General features: G+C 40.9%; 3 protein-coding genes across 4 annotated transcripts; 1 reads left to right on the top strand and 2 right to left on the bottom strand.

The window, feature by feature from the left end:
• The first annotated feature begins 3,343 nt into the window (after positions 1-3,343).
• LOC135637616 (uncharacterized) lies at positions 3,344-7,301 on the top strand. Its single transcript, XM_065150262.1, has 2 exons — positions 3,344-3,692; positions 6,776-7,301. Exons 1-2 carry the CDS (start codon positions 3,440-3,442, stop codon positions 7,087-7,089), a joined length of 567 nt encoding a protein of 188 aa, XP_065006334.1. The 5' UTR covers positions 3,344-3,439; the 3' UTR covers positions 7,090-7,301.
• Positions 7,302-8,046: 745 nt separating this feature from the next.
• Positions 8,047-10,875, bottom strand: LOC135638594 (uncharacterized). The gene is made up of 4 exons (XM_065151777.1): positions 9,021-10,875; positions 8,720-8,938; positions 8,472-8,591; positions 8,047-8,387 (listed from the first exon to the last, which is right to left on the bottom strand). The coding sequence occupies exons 1-4, from the start codon at positions 10,212-10,214 to the stop codon at positions 8,337-8,339; spliced, it is 1,584 nt and encodes a 527-aa protein (XP_065007849.1). The 5' UTR covers positions 10,215-10,875; the 3' UTR covers positions 8,047-8,336.
• Positions 10,876-11,098: 223 nt separating this feature from the next.
• Positions 11,099-14,105, bottom strand: LOC135583117 (expansin-B16-like). Of its 2 annotated transcripts, none has more exons than XM_065151778.1 (4): positions 13,704-14,105; positions 12,773-13,079; positions 12,534-12,663; positions 11,099-11,848 (listed from the first exon to the last, which is right to left on the bottom strand). In XM_065151778.1, the coding sequence occupies exons 1-4, from the start codon at positions 13,873-13,875 to the stop codon at positions 11,654-11,656; spliced, it is 804 nt and encodes a 267-aa protein (XP_065007850.1). In that variant the 5' UTR covers positions 13,876-14,105; the 3' UTR covers positions 11,099-11,653. The 2 variants fall into 2 exon arrangements, 1 of the variants encoding a protein (XP_065007850.1); XR_010496662.1 differs by having other exon boundaries at positions 11,709-11,848; positions 11,943-12,663.
• Between the last annotated feature and the right edge of the window lie 1,992 nt (positions 14,106-16,097).

Genomic DNA, 16,097 nt, shown 5'->3' with positions numbered 1-16,097 from the left:
GTTCTTATTGAGTTAGTCAATATGACATGATGGAGGTTTGGTGGTTTGATAAACATAAAGTCATGGAAATGACTCTAATGAATTTTAATATGAATAATATTTAAGACCAATGTGACTTACAAATCATTGTGAATTATTAATTGGATAAATCTTATCGAATATGTTGGGGATTTGATATGTGAACATCTGAATATTAGTTTATTATTGACTCAATACCTATTAGAATAGTGATTAAATGACTCACATGACATTTGGTGATTGATTCTTCACGTTTCACAATCTTGCATAATTATTTTTATAAATTAACTCTTCATTTAATTTTAATTATAACAAAACACGAGGCCTTATATGTATTATTATATTTAGAGGAGACTATACTAAGCTCTCTTATCCTTCTCAATCTCTTATAATTTTACTATTTTCTAAATACTAATTTAAGAATTAAAGTAATTTTTATCAAATATATAATTTTACAAATTATTTATGGATACTAAGCCTGATGATAGAAACAAATACGAATCTAAATCGATTTCATGATTCGACATTTTGAACAATCGAAAATTATATTAAAGAGTTCGGACTTAACAAATTTGATTACCGTAATTGAGTTCGCTTTAGCTCGGTAACAAATTATACAAAAAATATATATAGATCACTTAGGTTCATGTTCTTCGGTCAGGATTGATCGAAGATACGATAAATGTTATCTCCTAAACCTAACGAATCTAAAATAAGCTTGAGCTCTCCACCGTGAATGATTTATTTCATGGGAAGCATCAGTCACATCAGCCACCGCTCAACTTGGAAGAACAAAGACACCGGCGGGGAAAGCGGATGGAGTCAGACGCCATGGTGGTCGCATGTGCGCGGTGGGAATCACCGCTCCGTAGAACGAAGCTCGCCAGGTTGAGAATCCTTGCAACACCCAAGTTTAGCTTTTGCAAGTGGCCATTCCATGATCACTACGGATGACTTCTTATTCTCTCTCTCTCTCTCTCTCTCTCTCTCTCTCTCTCTTTCTCTCTCTCATCTTTCTGGTTTTGATCCAAATGATGAGTGGAGACCAGAAACATGAGAAAGAAAGGAGTTGGTGACTATTTTTTTGGCATTCATATGGGCAATGTAATCCTCTCTTTGGTTTCTTGAATTGTTCTTGAGAGTAAGTGGGTTTTAATGGTGATTGGGAACATTTGGGATTGACTATGTTGATTTGTTTTCTTTTCGTACGAATCGAAATATATTGTTCGATCAAAACCATTATCCTCTTCTCTTTCTCGGATTCCATTTTACACCATCAACGTCTACTCAAAGCATCCGAAGGTCTCATCGCAGTACGATGATGTTATCTTAGATTCTTCTTTCTTTCTTATGTTATTCTTTGTTGAGATATATGACAAAACAAATTGATGCATATTTGATGCTTGAATGTTAAAAATCTCATTTAATACATTTTTACACATAGAATATTAGTCTAAAAGTAATGTATCTCTTATTCACTTACTTTGATCTTATCATATAAGTTTACTCATTAAATATTATAGATTTAAAATCTTATTTGATAATTTTATAAATTTAACTTAGCTCATTTATCAAGAAATATAAATTTTATACTTAAAATATTAATCTAATGTACCTCACCTACTTAAATTGAGAGTTCAAATATTGATCAGTGATACTGCACCTAATCTCTTTACTATTAATTTAGATTCAAATATTAATATCATAGGAGAGGCTCAAATCATAGTCTATTCTAGTAAGATGTCACCGTGTATGTACTCTTTGCACTAAACAAAGTGAAAACAAAAGCAGTACTTTTGACTTCTTTTCCACATCTTTGGTGTAATAAACGAAGGGAAAAGTTTTGGAGGAGAAGAACAGCTTAGTATGTTTGCTTTGTCTACTCACAGTACCTAAAAAGATGTACAAATTTGGAAACACAATGAGGACATCATAATAAAGCACTTATGACATGTAAATGCACCAAACTATGCAGAGCTCATCTGTTGTGAAACTAAAAAAAAGAGACTAATCCCTATCATAAAAGTACTTAATGATGTCACTTTAGTACCTAATTTTTCCTTTGGCCAACTTATCCCATGCAAATGCACCAAACCCTGCTGAGCTCATGTGTTATGAAAGCTAACATCAGTGTCCCAACTATCTCAACCTAAAGGTTGTGACACGCATCCATCATTGCTCATTGCAACTATCTTAAATTAAATCTATCTTTCTACGGTGGATAAGACAAGTGTTGATAGCTAAACCTTAACATTTTTTTTTTTACAACTAAAGATATAATTTATAATCAATCGATCGTCATCCGATATATAATCATCACGTAAAATCTATAATAAAAAAAAGGATAGATGTCACCCTTTACTCGTCAGTCCGCTTGAATAAGGATTGAAGATAGTGTCATAAGTTATCCCTTCTTTTGCGATTAAAAAAAAAATTCATCAAGGAGGATCATCCAATTATTTTTATACTCATTTATCTCGGGTTACGAAGTTAGAGAATCGAAAATATTAAGTTGAAAAACCTTTTCGGATTTTGTCCAAGTGATACTTCGAATAACCCTTTGTATACGGATTTAGACTACATCAATCTAATCAGAATGCGAATGGCTTATTCCCTCAAATATTTTAAACTAATAAAAATAATATATAAATGATAATAATAATAATTAATAATAATATATTATTATATATAAAAATATGATTTACCATATTGTTCGTGGGAACAACAATAATTGATTAAAAAAAAAAAAGGTTCACTTTTAAGATACTCACTTCTCCATTTTCTTATTATCATCATCCCACATCTTCTCTCTCAAGATTATGAAGCTCATGATGACCAGTGAGTGGGACCCATCTGACGTGTCGCGCTCGGTGGGTGACTTTAAACCGATTCTGGAGGGGCTCGAACAGGCGATCACGGAGCGACGTGTTTACGTGCTTACCTGGCTAACTCGTTCCCGATTCTTCCAACCCAACTAGACCCGGTTCACGAATAATTCTTCTAATTGGACCATTTCATTAGGGATTTGGGGAAGAAACTGTTGGCTGGAGTTAATTGAAACACCAATTAAGAACCCAATTAAGAACCTGATATGATTACCCGATTCGATCGTTAACCACACCCGACACAATATTCTATATGGTGGTGTATCAGAAACCGTTCATTTCTTACTTCCTATCATCGCGATCGTTCATCTGATGAATTTATCAAGATCAGATGGACGGTTGAGATGATAGGAATGGAGGGATGAACGATTGTGGAGCACTCTGGTCCTCCGAGTTCGCATTCGTGCGTTTCCTTTATCCATCCGTCCCCCAACCACGAATCCCCTTCACAGCTTTCCTATACGTATTTTGCTGCTCGCCACGCGGATCCGTCCACCGCACAAGCAGGAGCAGCAGCAGCCACTTCGCCTGTGGTTATGGCCGCCACCGTCATCCAGTCGTTCGCGGTACCCTGCCGTAGCCGTGCCGCGGCGCCCGCGTCGGCGCCGAGAGCCTCGGGCTCCTTTTCATCGCCTCTCGGCCGCCGTGCGCTGGGGCTTCTTCCGCAGTTCAGCGGCCTGAGGTGTGCTTCAGTCCCCCTAAAGGTCAAGTTGGCCGCGGTGGCGGCGAGATCGAGGGTCGTCAGGAGGGGAGCCGTGGTCTGTGAGGTTCAGGAGACGGCGGTCCAGCGTAATGTTTCTACCTCCTGTTACATTTCTCTTGTTTCTTGTACTGATTTTGTTGGTTCCTCGATGGATTTCTTCCTTTGGGCTTAAATTAACATGTGGTTAGATATGCATAGATCTTCCGTGAGTTCGATCGAGTAAAACCGATATATGTCTATATGTACTTGGAGCCGATTGGGTTAAAAATATGGAAATTCTTCAAGGTATTGTACGATGAGCAGCTAAATTGACATACTTGGAACTTGCAAGTCAGATATGAGTTGGAATGTAATGTAATTATGTTGGAATGTCTGCCCTGCATGAGTGGCTTCTTGTTACTTTTTGCTTAATGGCATAGGATGAGTCTCTCGTTTCTTTTTGTCAGTAGTTTAATCATGTCTTGGCTTGCCCTTACGAATTGACTGGTTATGGAGGATGCAATGAGTTAAATAGGAGAGTTCGCATATGTATGGTTTATGAAGGTGAGGTTACATCAAGAAGGCTGTTTGCTGGTTCTTTTTGGAAAGTGTCTCCATGAATCATACCTGAGTTTAAGACTATGAACATGATTGGTGACAATTACAATAACTGGGATATTCAATATTTTTTTGAGATTCAAGAAACAAAGAATGAGAGAACTGAGAGAAAGGGAGAGGCCGTTGACATGCGAACTTAAGAGGCTCATTCATTTACTCAAACGTACACAACCATCTAGTCTGATATTCTTTGTATAATACTGTAACATCTGTTACCAATTTGCCTCCTGCAGTTGTTTCATTGAGGTCATGCTGTGTTGCATCAGTGCTGGCTAATTGTAAGCAATAGCACTTTGACTCCTTTGTCATTTAGAGAGTAGTAACATTTGGTTCTTCCAACATTAGGATTGGTGGGGTAAAGTAGAACATGTAATATTATTTGGAGACAAGTAACATTTGCTTTCAAATGGAATTTGGTAGGGGCAAGTGGATCATTTAGTACCATTTGGACCATGTGGACAATATAAGCATTAAGACTAGGAGAAGTTTAAGGAGAAATATCTTCTATGATGGTGAAATATATGTTTTACTGATACTGATATTCCACATTAATTAGCACATATGCTTCTATTTTGGCTGTTACTTCGGTCATTCATCTCAGTTTAATCTCGAATTGAAACATCTGAGAGATGGGGTGGTTTTCTGGGGAAAGCATTTCTTATATATTTAAGTGAGGTATTACAACCTATTAGACTTTGGATACTGCTTAGTCCCAATTTAGGGCGACAACTATTTGGTTTTGTACCTCCAATTCGAGAGAAGATTGATGATGAATTGACTGAATAAAGCAGCAAAGTTTCAGTACTCTTTGTGGCAAATAAACCAGTAGGTATGGTTTTTAAAGCTTTCTAAGAAACCCTGTATGTAAATCCTATTCCATGTTCACTACTTGGAAGAGTTCAGAGTGTTGAGGTTATGTTAGATCTAGGTGATAAAGATGCACTTTGAGGCTCAACAGAAATTCGTAGCCATCTCGTAGACATACTTATATCATTATCTTACTAGTCTAGTTTTGAGCCACTGGTGAAAGAAACCTACAATTGAGATGTTTCGTAGGTATTAGGCTTTTTGAAATAGTTCAGTCCACTCCTAACTTCTATGGTATGCCTCAGCAAATCTTATGATCTACAAGGTCAAATGAGGACTCAGAAAACTCAGCCTTAGTAACTGCAGTGCCTTAGGTACGTTTTCCAATATCTGCCTAATGTACATTATATTGTTTCGTTACTTTCGTATTTAATGAAATGACATGATAAGACTGTTAAAAGTATATTTCTCCCTCATTCCCATGTAAGGATCCCTATATCTCAAGGTTACACAACTTCTTGTGATGTTACTTCTATGTCTTGTTTTTTTTGGGTCCATAAGCATGAGATAAATGGGGTTTGTGTGGATGCTGGAGCAGCATCTGTTGACAGGAAAAAATTGTTTTTTTTATTTGATATATCTTCAACATGGATGATTGAATATTATTACAAATGTGTGAGATAGTGGATGGCATGGGGAACTCACTGTTCATACAACTGCATCTTTTTTCCCCGCTGAAAGATACTGGCTTCATTTGTTGATGTTAATAATTGGACACACAAAAGTGTCTCTTTTGTGCAATGATGCTTTAAAAATATGTATGATCAATTTAACAGTCTACCTTGGAGGTTGATACTTCTATTGATTTTTAGCTTACAACTTTGGTGTGATAGGTTCCTTTTGTTCATAGTGACCAAATGATTCTTTGGCATCATACATCCCATATGCTTCTTTAGGTTTATGGAGTGGTTGACATCTTACATGAAGTGGCTTTAGTGGCATCATTGAAATGTGTTGGTTTGTTCTACTATTGGGAATATGGTATATGAGCTCCATCTTATATTTATCGAATTACTAGCACGTAGCACAATTTAAATTTTCAAAATGCTACATGCTTGTGAATGATGAATGTCCTAAAGAACATCATACACCCAAATTTGCCAAATTTACTGAGTGGTTGATCTGAGGTTTAATTTTGAACTTGCCCCATTACCTAAAAGGTGTAGGCCTTTGTTTGATGAGGATATGGTATATGAGCTCCTCTCTATTTGTACCCAATACTAGCAAGTACCACAATCCAAAATTTCCAAATACTACATGCTTGTGAACAATGGATTTCCGAAAGAAAATTATACACAAATTTGTTGAGTATCTGAGTAATTGATCTGTGATTTAATTTTTGAATTTGCTCCTAGTACCTTAAATCTGTAAGCTCTTGTTTGAATTCGAGAAGAACCACTTGCAATTTGACTCGATGCATTTACTTACCTCATCTAGACACTTGAATTGTTCATCTGTATATTCTGGTGACCTCCAAAGAAAGAGAGATCTATTTTTATGATGACGATTCTGCATAAAAAAGACTAATCATTTCTATAAATAACATGCTTTAGTTTCAGAATCTTATGGTTTTACATGATAATAAATATAATGATTTGCCTCTCGTGCAAAAAAAAAAATTTGTGGACTGATGGCTATACCATTTTTCCCAGTTACTGCTTTTCATGTATCTCTAACCAAACATTATTTGGCTATTGTTCTACAGTTCCAGATGTGACTAAAGCCACATGGCAGTCCCTTGTATTGGACTCCAGTGTTCCAGTTCTCATTGACTTTTGGGCTCCGTGGTGCGGGCCGTGTCGAATGATCGAACCAACTGTTGCCAAGTTGGCAAAGGTTTATGAAGGAAAACTGAAGTGCTATAAGCTGAACACTGATGAAAACCCAGATATAGCAACTCAATATGGGATTCGGAGCATCCCAACCATGATGATCTTCAAAAACGGCGAGAAGAAAGACACTGTGATTGGGGCTGTGCCCGAGAGTACTTTGGTCACATCCATTGAGAAGTTCGTCTAGAGATAAGTGTATTCTCTTCGAAGACTTTAAGAAATCCTTTTGGAGTGTCAGAAGGTTCCTCTTGAGAATCAAGATTACTTTTGCATTTAGCTCCTTAAATGTATTGTGTATATATTAAGTTGTTCTCCTTTTAAGTTATTTAAGATTCATGATGTAAGACTAAGATGTATTTGTTGAAATCTAACTTCCATTATTGAGACTTGTTCCTCCAATCTGTAATGTGGTTGCAGCTTCCTCCCCTTAAAGTTGGTGTTTTGCCATTGGTCCATTCCCCTTCTTGCAAACTAAGTTGTATTCGCCAGGTATGAGAGTAGTATTGTACATTACTAGAACTTAGGTACAGCTTATTGATAAGGTTACCGTTCCGCGTTCTCCCAAGCATCAGTGATTTATATAGCCTGGCAGTACTGTACCATTTTTTATGTAGGGTAATGTTAGGAGAGATCACAGGTTCCGATAAATCATCATCCTAGAACATTATTCTTGCATGAGATTGGCGACGTAAATATTCTTTTAGATGATATAGAACTATCAATTTAAGTTTTGACATTTTATAGAACATGTATATTGGTAGTTCCTATACATATTTTATGTCATCTAACCTAGCAAGGTTAGATCCAGTTTGCATAAGAAGATGAAGATAATAAAAGGGGAGAACGTCAAAGTAACGTTCTATCTAGAAGACGTCTAGACATCTTTCAACACTAAAAATTTACATAGAGAAGATAGCAAGGTATATGATGAAGTACATGATTTGCCTTCTTGATCCATAATCATCGTGTCGATCGAAATCATATCGATATACTAACATATGATACGATAAGGTATAATGATATTAGTATGTATCACCCATACCAATCTATTCTTAGATGAGTATATACCATCCATATCGAATGGTATATATTATATATTGTAATAAGTTGCTTGAGCACAAAAACTAGTCTGACAACAATAACGCACGGAATAGTATGCAGTGCTTAAGATGGTATCACATACATGCGCACAGTAATCATTACCAACAAAGAGAAACTCTTTGGCAACTATGCCATTCACAACAGACAACACTCTTTGTCCACTACCATTAATATTTTTCTACATGCCCAACTATATTTGGAAGCCAAGTGTACATATTTGTACAACTGATAAAGGAGATTTACAACACAACTCTGGTCATCCATAGCCTATGTAGAAATCCAGCAAGGTCACCATGGAAGCATCTTAGTCTTGTGAGATTTAAGAAGGGGTTCCTACTGATCAGCTCGGAAGAAATGCAGCAACTTTAGAGGCATAACTTTTTCCTGCCGCAAATAAAATTGGAATATAGATTAACCTAAAGAGAGCTTAATCTCAAAGAGCACAAACCAGAGAGATGGAGTGCTAACCTGAGATTTTTCAACACAACCAGAAGGGAAATGAAGTCCAGTGGAACATTTCTCAAGAATTTCAGGATTTTTCATCCATGCCTTGTTTGCCTCAATGGCTTTCAGCTTATAAAGAAACATCTGGAGAGATGGTATGCACAATAAATAGCCGAAAGGATGATGGTCAAATATCTAAGGCGAATAACAAACAGAACTATGATACGAGCATAAGTTCAAACACTAGTGAGGGAAAGATAGCCGTTTGGAACCTCAGAGAGTGGAATGGTAGGTTTCTCCAATTCTTCTCCTTTAATGGCCACACCAGTGCCCTGGCACTCCAGGCAAAAGATGGAAGAAATTCGATTCTTGAGCGTTGATCTTCCCTTGCGACCTCGAGTTACTTTTGTTTTGTTTCTTTGATCAGCCATTTCTGACTCACATAGAAGGATCCAATGTATGAGGCACGATGCGTGAAATGGATGAAAAGCCTGCATGACATACTGCAGTCATTAGGGGGAAAAAAAAGAATGACAGACAAACAACAACGCATATAGCATAAGCAGTACTCACCCCGTTAGTGTTCCGACTGCTGCAAGCTAAATTACCGGTACGACAATTTAGTAGGGTAGCCACATCCTTTCCAGGGAGCATCGGCTGCCCACATATATCACAGATTCTCTCTGCAGCCAAACGTTTCTGTTTTCTCAGCTGTCGCCTAACAACCTTGCTAGATACAAGTCTCTTTTCAAGCTGCTGTGGGTCATCTGCCACAACGATATCCAGACTTGAGCCATCTCCAGAAAGAGACTCAGAACAACCATTTGAACCATCTGAGTAGTCTTCTTGGTCTGAGAATGATTTCCTCTTCCTCTTCCTATGATACCCAGAATCATCAATCTCAAAGAAAGAACCAGGTGATGTTGGAGTCTCTTCATATTCCACAGCTCCCTTCCTACCTAAGCCATATGCATAAGGAAAATTAACTATGGCAAAATCACAATTTGCGGATATGTTCAACTCATCACTAAAGTCAGATTCTCCTTGTCCCAACCAAGCACACCATATACTCGTGATCTTACCATGACCTTCCTTGTCTTGTATTCTGTATGCAATCTGCCCAACTCCTAAATGTTTCAGTGCCAAATTTGAAACTTCCCCCTTCAGTAAGACCCCAGGAATAATCAAACTATTTTCTGCCCAGCTGCAAGTAGAAACCATATCTAGGACTGAACAGCTAGATCTCAAAGATGCTTTATGCCCATTGGAAGATAATCTAAGTTTAGCGTCAGAAGAACCACTGGAATTAGAACAATTAATACTATTCTTTCTACCACAGCAATTCCTACTGGGAGAATCCAATGTATTCCTCGAAGTTACTTCATGATCGTTCCCAGAGCTGTTGCTAAGAACCAAAGCCATATCATTTTGACTATCTGAACCTGATAACAGCAGGTTAGGCTCGTTAGAACTGTCAAAGAAAAGAACACCATCATTGAAAGGCCATGGAGTAGCACCGAAAAGAGTCGCTTTGGCAGCTGTGAGGCGTCGAGCATGGAGATTTCCTTGGAGATGATCAAACAGCACGGTGTCGCTGTAACATGGGGTGAGGCAGAGGGTGCAGAAGAAGATTATGCGCTTCCCAACATGTCTCAGCTCCACATATATATGCCCCTTCTGCCGTACTTCCCTTAGAGTAGTTCTTGCCGCCACTTCTCTCAGGTTCACTGCGGCTTCCTTCCTGATTACCAATTGTCTTCCCAACATCTCCAACTCCTTCAAACTAGAAGACCAGTCCGCTTCCTTAGCAACGAATATACCGAAACTTAGGGTCGGACCTTCAGGGAAACGCTAGATCTAGACTTGCGCTTCAGGTCCAATCGAACATATCCAGAGAAAGCAACAAAACGCAGGTATTCGAACATTTCCTGCCATTTATTCAAAAGAAACCCCTAGAATTCGTTCAACGACTCCAAAATCCGCTCGGATCTCATACATGCGCTCGAGCGGAGGCCAGCAAATCAATCGAAGACCAAATTTTGGGGCAAACCCTACGGAACACAATCGGTAACCTAAAAACCCTTAATTTTGAAAGACACAGCGCGGATGGCTATTACATACACTGGGATCCCGTCGAGCTCGCCGTTTCTTCGCTAGAACCATTTCTAAGGCGCGGAAGAAAGCGAAGAACTCACCGGCCTCCGCCATCTCCATTCGAATTTCCAAAATATTTTTTCGGGAAATGACAAAGGAGAGCTGAAACCAAACCTTGGAAGTGCTCGAATACTCTCGGCGCTCTAAGGCGAAGCAAGAAGGATGCACAAGGGAAGAAAAGGAGATGGAGCTTCGGGCTTCGAGGAGATGCCGCAACGATTCCTCTTCTCCGTCGGTAAGGCACGCAGCCACCCACCAATTCCAACCAGATGAGTCACAACTCTATCTTTGAACAGAAAATAGAATTATATTTCATCTCCGCGGCACCTACCCGTTCCGGTTATCTGCCTTACTATTGGAGCGACATGGATCCATCAGTGGGTCCCGTGTAACTCTCCTTCCTTGGAAACGTGGGTAACGTGTCATTCGGCGGTGGAATTACGGCCCATACGCAATGTGTTGCGTGTTCCACTCGATGGTTTTAAATGTCAGCGCAAAGATGCAGAAGCAGGAAAGTGAGTGTTCGTGGCTTGCTCTGGTTGGCGGTTGTCCTAGCCATCACGGTTCCGGAGGGGCATTTAACACAGCAAGCACCTTCTCGTGTTATAATGCCGGTAATGATTAGCATAACACAGCACAGATGGATGAGAGGTTCCATCTTTCATCCAAGAAGTCAAGTCTCGGGTTCTTCGCAGTGTGAAGTCTGCCATCAAATTGTCCCACCACCGGAGACGATGGCCCCTTTGTTCAAAGATCCACCATGTGCGAATGAGCAGCACAGTCGACAGACAAGAATGTAAAAGCCTGTGATTCCCACTTGTGAAAGTAAGCCACAGCCTCAAGAGTCAACTGATTGTAAGGTACTGAAACATCACCTTTGAGAGGACTTTTAGGATCCCATTCAAATCTTAAAGATGGGGTCCTTACAAGCACACACAGACATCAAACAAGTTAAGGCGCTCTCTCTCCCCTTCGGAGAGGGCTACTATGACATGTACACAGAGACGATAAGAGATCTTGCAGTAAGACCACCGAGCTCGTGTTCTCTTCGATCAAAGGAAGTTAAGTCGAGAGGTGTAGGTGACATCGGGAGACCAGTTACTTGGAATCACATCCCGGGCAGAGAAGGTCTTTTGGGTGGTTAATGTGGTAAGCTTCACCGAGAAGGGCCCCTGCAGAGGCCCCCCATTGAAACACCAATTGCCTCCCCATATGTGCTTCATCTCTAGCCATTCCACGGAATTTGCCTGCAAGAGAGAATAAACAAGATTAAGACCAACAATGTAGACTTTCTTCAATCTGGACCCCTTCACTTTTGTCCATGGATGCACTTGAACTTACTAGGCATAGTCTCATAGATCACATTGAGTTCTGAGTCAACACAGAGGATGGAGAGAGATTAGGAGGATGGAGAACAAAGAAGCTTTAGTTGATATTAGAACTTGGCTTGAGTGCATTCCACATCAAAAGCAGCAACAGGACTTCCTTTAAGTTTGACTCTGACTTCTGGGACTCGTTTTAGGCTCTGATGACTTGTAATCAAGTAATGTAAGTCCACATGACACACTTTTTAATACAAGAGAGTCCTACTTGCAGATGGGAAAATACTATATCTAATAGTTGCCGAAAAATTTGCCTAGTGAGAGGAAAGGTCACAGTTACCATTTTGTTTGAAGAGAATTGGCAGACAGCAACCAGACACTGGGACATGTCTTAAGGCATTACTGTTCATCCATTAAGGAGGCTAAGTGTGCAGTCAACTGAAGAAAAGCACGACATTCTAAAGCAATGCTGAGCTTTCATCCAAGTATTTTAGCCACAGACAGCTTGTAGATGATATAACAAATCTGCCAGTTCTTGGAGAAGCAGCTTCAAACAACTACAGGATGGATAGATAGCAACAATACATAGCAGTAAGGTAAGAAACTGTACTTGTTTTATATGCATGGCTCCAATATCTCCATCATCATCCTCAAACTCCACGAGAAGCGAAAGCCAATAGTTTGTGGATCCTTCGTTTACATGAAAGGCAATGTTCTTCCCTGGATACTTGCACGGTGTCCTGGAGAGAGAGAGAGAGAGAGAGAGAGAAGAATATACTCAGGCAGAGCGCATATGAAGTCTTTACCGCAAACCAAGCGCTGAGTAGAGTAAGACATTCTGGTGAATACCTGCGGAACACGACGGAGATCTCGCCGCGATCACGAATCTGGCCGGCCTCGCCGGCAACGGCCATGCGGCCGAAGGCGGCGCCACTGAGGTCGAAGTGGGTTCGGCCGGACGCACAGTACCCGCCGGGGCACTCGTCGGTGACGATGACGGTGACGGCGCGGCGGGAGCAGATGGCCGGGTCGAGGCAGCGAACCTTGTAGCAGGCGCCGCACCCCTGTCCGCCCTTGAACAGCACGGGGCTCACCGCCCCCACCCGTGCCCGCAGCGGCCGGACATCCACCAGCGACCCGTACCCGCACGCCCCACCTGCCAACAGCGAGTCACAACCCAGTGTTACTCCCCCACATCACAAAGAAAACCTCTGCTCGCTGCTTTGTTTCAGACCATGTTGCGTGCCTTTTCAGTAGCAATTCCCTATAATATATTGGATCGACCTCAATTGGCTGATTGATATGCTCTGCTCTCTTTCGGCTTTTCCTCGTCTGTGCACTTTTCTAGTGTCTGCCACTCCCACAAATCTGAAGTATTTTCCTCTTCGATAAAAGCAGATCAAAATGGCCGTGGGATCGTATTATACTTCTCTTTTCACCCTCATCTTTGACTACCAAATGCAGTGAGATGCGTGCATATATCAAGTTGGACGAACCGTCCAAACCCAAAGGAGAGTGACCGAGCTGACTCCACATGCGTCGCTCCACCTTCACTGGCCACACCTCACCCGACACGCATCAAGCGACGGCGAGAAAGCCGCAGACTCCTGCAGGTCTTGCCATGCTCCACTGCTCGCAAGCCCGCGACGGTAGAGACGTCGACGACCACACACCGATGCCAACACCCAGCCATCTGACCTTAATCTAACGGCTGACATGCATGCAACAAAAACACTAGCTTCCCTAGCCGGTAACCATGGACACAGGTAGGTGAACTTACCGTCGCTGCCGTCGCCGTCGGGGCTGCCATACCAGGTCGCGGTCGCCGGGTGCCAATGCGGGTCGAAGACGGGGTGTGAGTCACCGTAGTCGAACCAGAAGACAAAGAACGAAAAGAAGAAGAGGATAAGAAGAACGCAGGAGGAGAAAGGAGAGAAGAAGCGAGAAGCCATTGTTCTACTCTGAGTGCAGTGTGGGGCTCGTTTATATAGACCAGGGGAGCTCGTTTGCTCTTTCCTTATAATAATACTTGCTCTCCCTAACCACTGATGCCAGTCCAAACCTAGCTTCCTATACAGGGGAGCGTACAAGCTTTGGAAGTCACACTGCAGAAAGGGAGTAATTTTATGAACAGCTCCGTTTGGGGTTAATTACTGCCTCGTCGAGAACAGGGTCAGATACGTGCATTCCTTCCCCTCTTTCGCAGCATGACACCTTTGTTACACCTCTTCGTCATGGTTCTAATCTTAAAGACGGCAGAAGGATTCAGGAACGCATGTTAGTTGAAGGGTCAATTCCCATCAAGCTTTATTGAATGTGAGCTTACCGAATTAAAGGTCATGTGACGGCTATGTCTGCTTTCCAACCGTTATTTAGGGCTCTACTAATTGCGGGTCTCACGGAGGAATTAGGCGCCGCGTGTCTCGTCGGGGACATGATGGTAATTGCGGTATCGGGTGCTGCGACGACACAGTACTACGAGAATAGCCTGAAGTTGGGGGATAGTTTCAGAAATACCACCGGCGCCTCGTGATTCGGGAAGATTGGTCAGGATTTACGGCAAACAACGCAATTAAAAGGCGAAGGCTGATACCGAGTAACGTTCGTCGCGCACACGGGAGTCAACGTTTGCGTCTGTTTGGGAACAGCGTGAGCCAAATCTCTCCGTTCCATGGATAATGGCTGTTAAAACCCTCCGGTGTCCACACTCAACTCCTGCAATATCAGAGTTAGGAGAAAAGTGACCATCAGATTGAAGGGTGAAATCATGAAATTGATTTCATCTAAGTTCAGAGTTAAGTTCAAATTGTATAGTGTCAAAATTACAAATATAACACTTTTATTGTTAGGTGACAACGATAGCAGACCAAGTTTTCTTGAATTTCCACGTTTATTCGAGTTGTTTAAATCAATTTAGATTATTTTAATTGGATTTGAGATGACTTTAAATACAGAATTATGTAATCATTAATAAATATAAATATGAATACAAGAAATCTGTCTTTTGTTTTGTCCCAACGACCATATGTTAGTGGGCTGATCTCCTTTCTTCCGGTACTGTGCGCTTGTCCCGTGCCAAACCGTTAGGTTTCTCCGAGTCTCTCTCTCTCTCTCAGTCTCTCTCCCGCTGTCCCTTAATCTGGCGGCGATCGGCAAGCAACTCCAGATTATGCATTTCCCTTTATCGATTCCACGCTCGGTCTTCTCGTTCCCTTCTTTTCCGGTTCTTGGTGAGTCTTCTTGGACTTCTGTTTGCGTGAGAATTTTGATGCCGCGATCTTGTCCTTACTCGAAGGACACTTTCATGACTTGATCTCCGTTATTGCATTAGACTTGGCAACGAATAGAAATTCAAAGTAGGTTTTCCTACTCCGTGGTGACTACATGTGGTGATATGAGCCTCAATCTTGAGTGTTCAGATTGAGACCTTGTGGAGAAACTAGGTATCGCGACTGCATATTTCGATCGTGTAATACGAGGTTAGTGTTTGGCATTGACAAATTGGGCCTTTTGTAATTGAGATGCTATGATTTGACGGGGGTCCGTTGTTACATTCGGTTGGGCTTAATCGCCTCAGCATTGGCCTTAGTTGTTGTTTGGCAGTACAACAACATTTGCCGTAGCTGTTATCCTTTCTATGTTATATCTCTGATTTTGTCACACTTGGTCATCAAATCATATGTTTCAGGTGGCATGATTAATGAGTTTTAGTCAGAGAGTTTTCTGCATGATTCGTGGTGACTTTTGTTTGTTTAACTAGCTTGTGATGCTGATTCTGATGTTGCGTTTTGCATGCTAATGCTGCTCATTATTTTAATTTTTCTTAGGCAATTCTTTTAACCTGTCCTGGTTTCTAGAGGTATTGGCACTCGAGAGTTCCTGTAAATCGAGTGCAAGATATGTATCCAGTTATGCAGTTTCACACGGATTCCCAATGATGAGCCAAATAATGGATAAGTGTAGACGCTTAGACACTATACTCTTTTAGTAGAAGGAAAAATATAGTTCCATATAAAGATATCACACATACGGCTTATTATAAGTAATATCAAACTGGGTATTTATATCTATCATGAAGTTACTTTTCATATGACTACCTCAAGTCAGAGTCATAAAACAGCATCCTTAATGCCTTATGTGTAACTTGCCTTAGCATAGGACATAGAAATTTAAG

This window comes from Musa acuminata, chromosome BXJ3-5, assembly GCF_036884655.1.
Source record: "Musa acuminata AAA Group cultivar baxijiao chromosome BXJ3-5, Cavendish_Baxijiao_AAA, whole genome shotgun sequence".
In the NCBI taxonomy this organism is placed as follows: Eukaryota; Viridiplantae; Streptophyta; class Magnoliopsida; order Zingiberales; family Musaceae; genus Musa; species Musa acuminata.
Note: the sequence above shows the minus strand (reverse complement) of the source record. Positions and strands in the feature narration are given on the sequence as shown.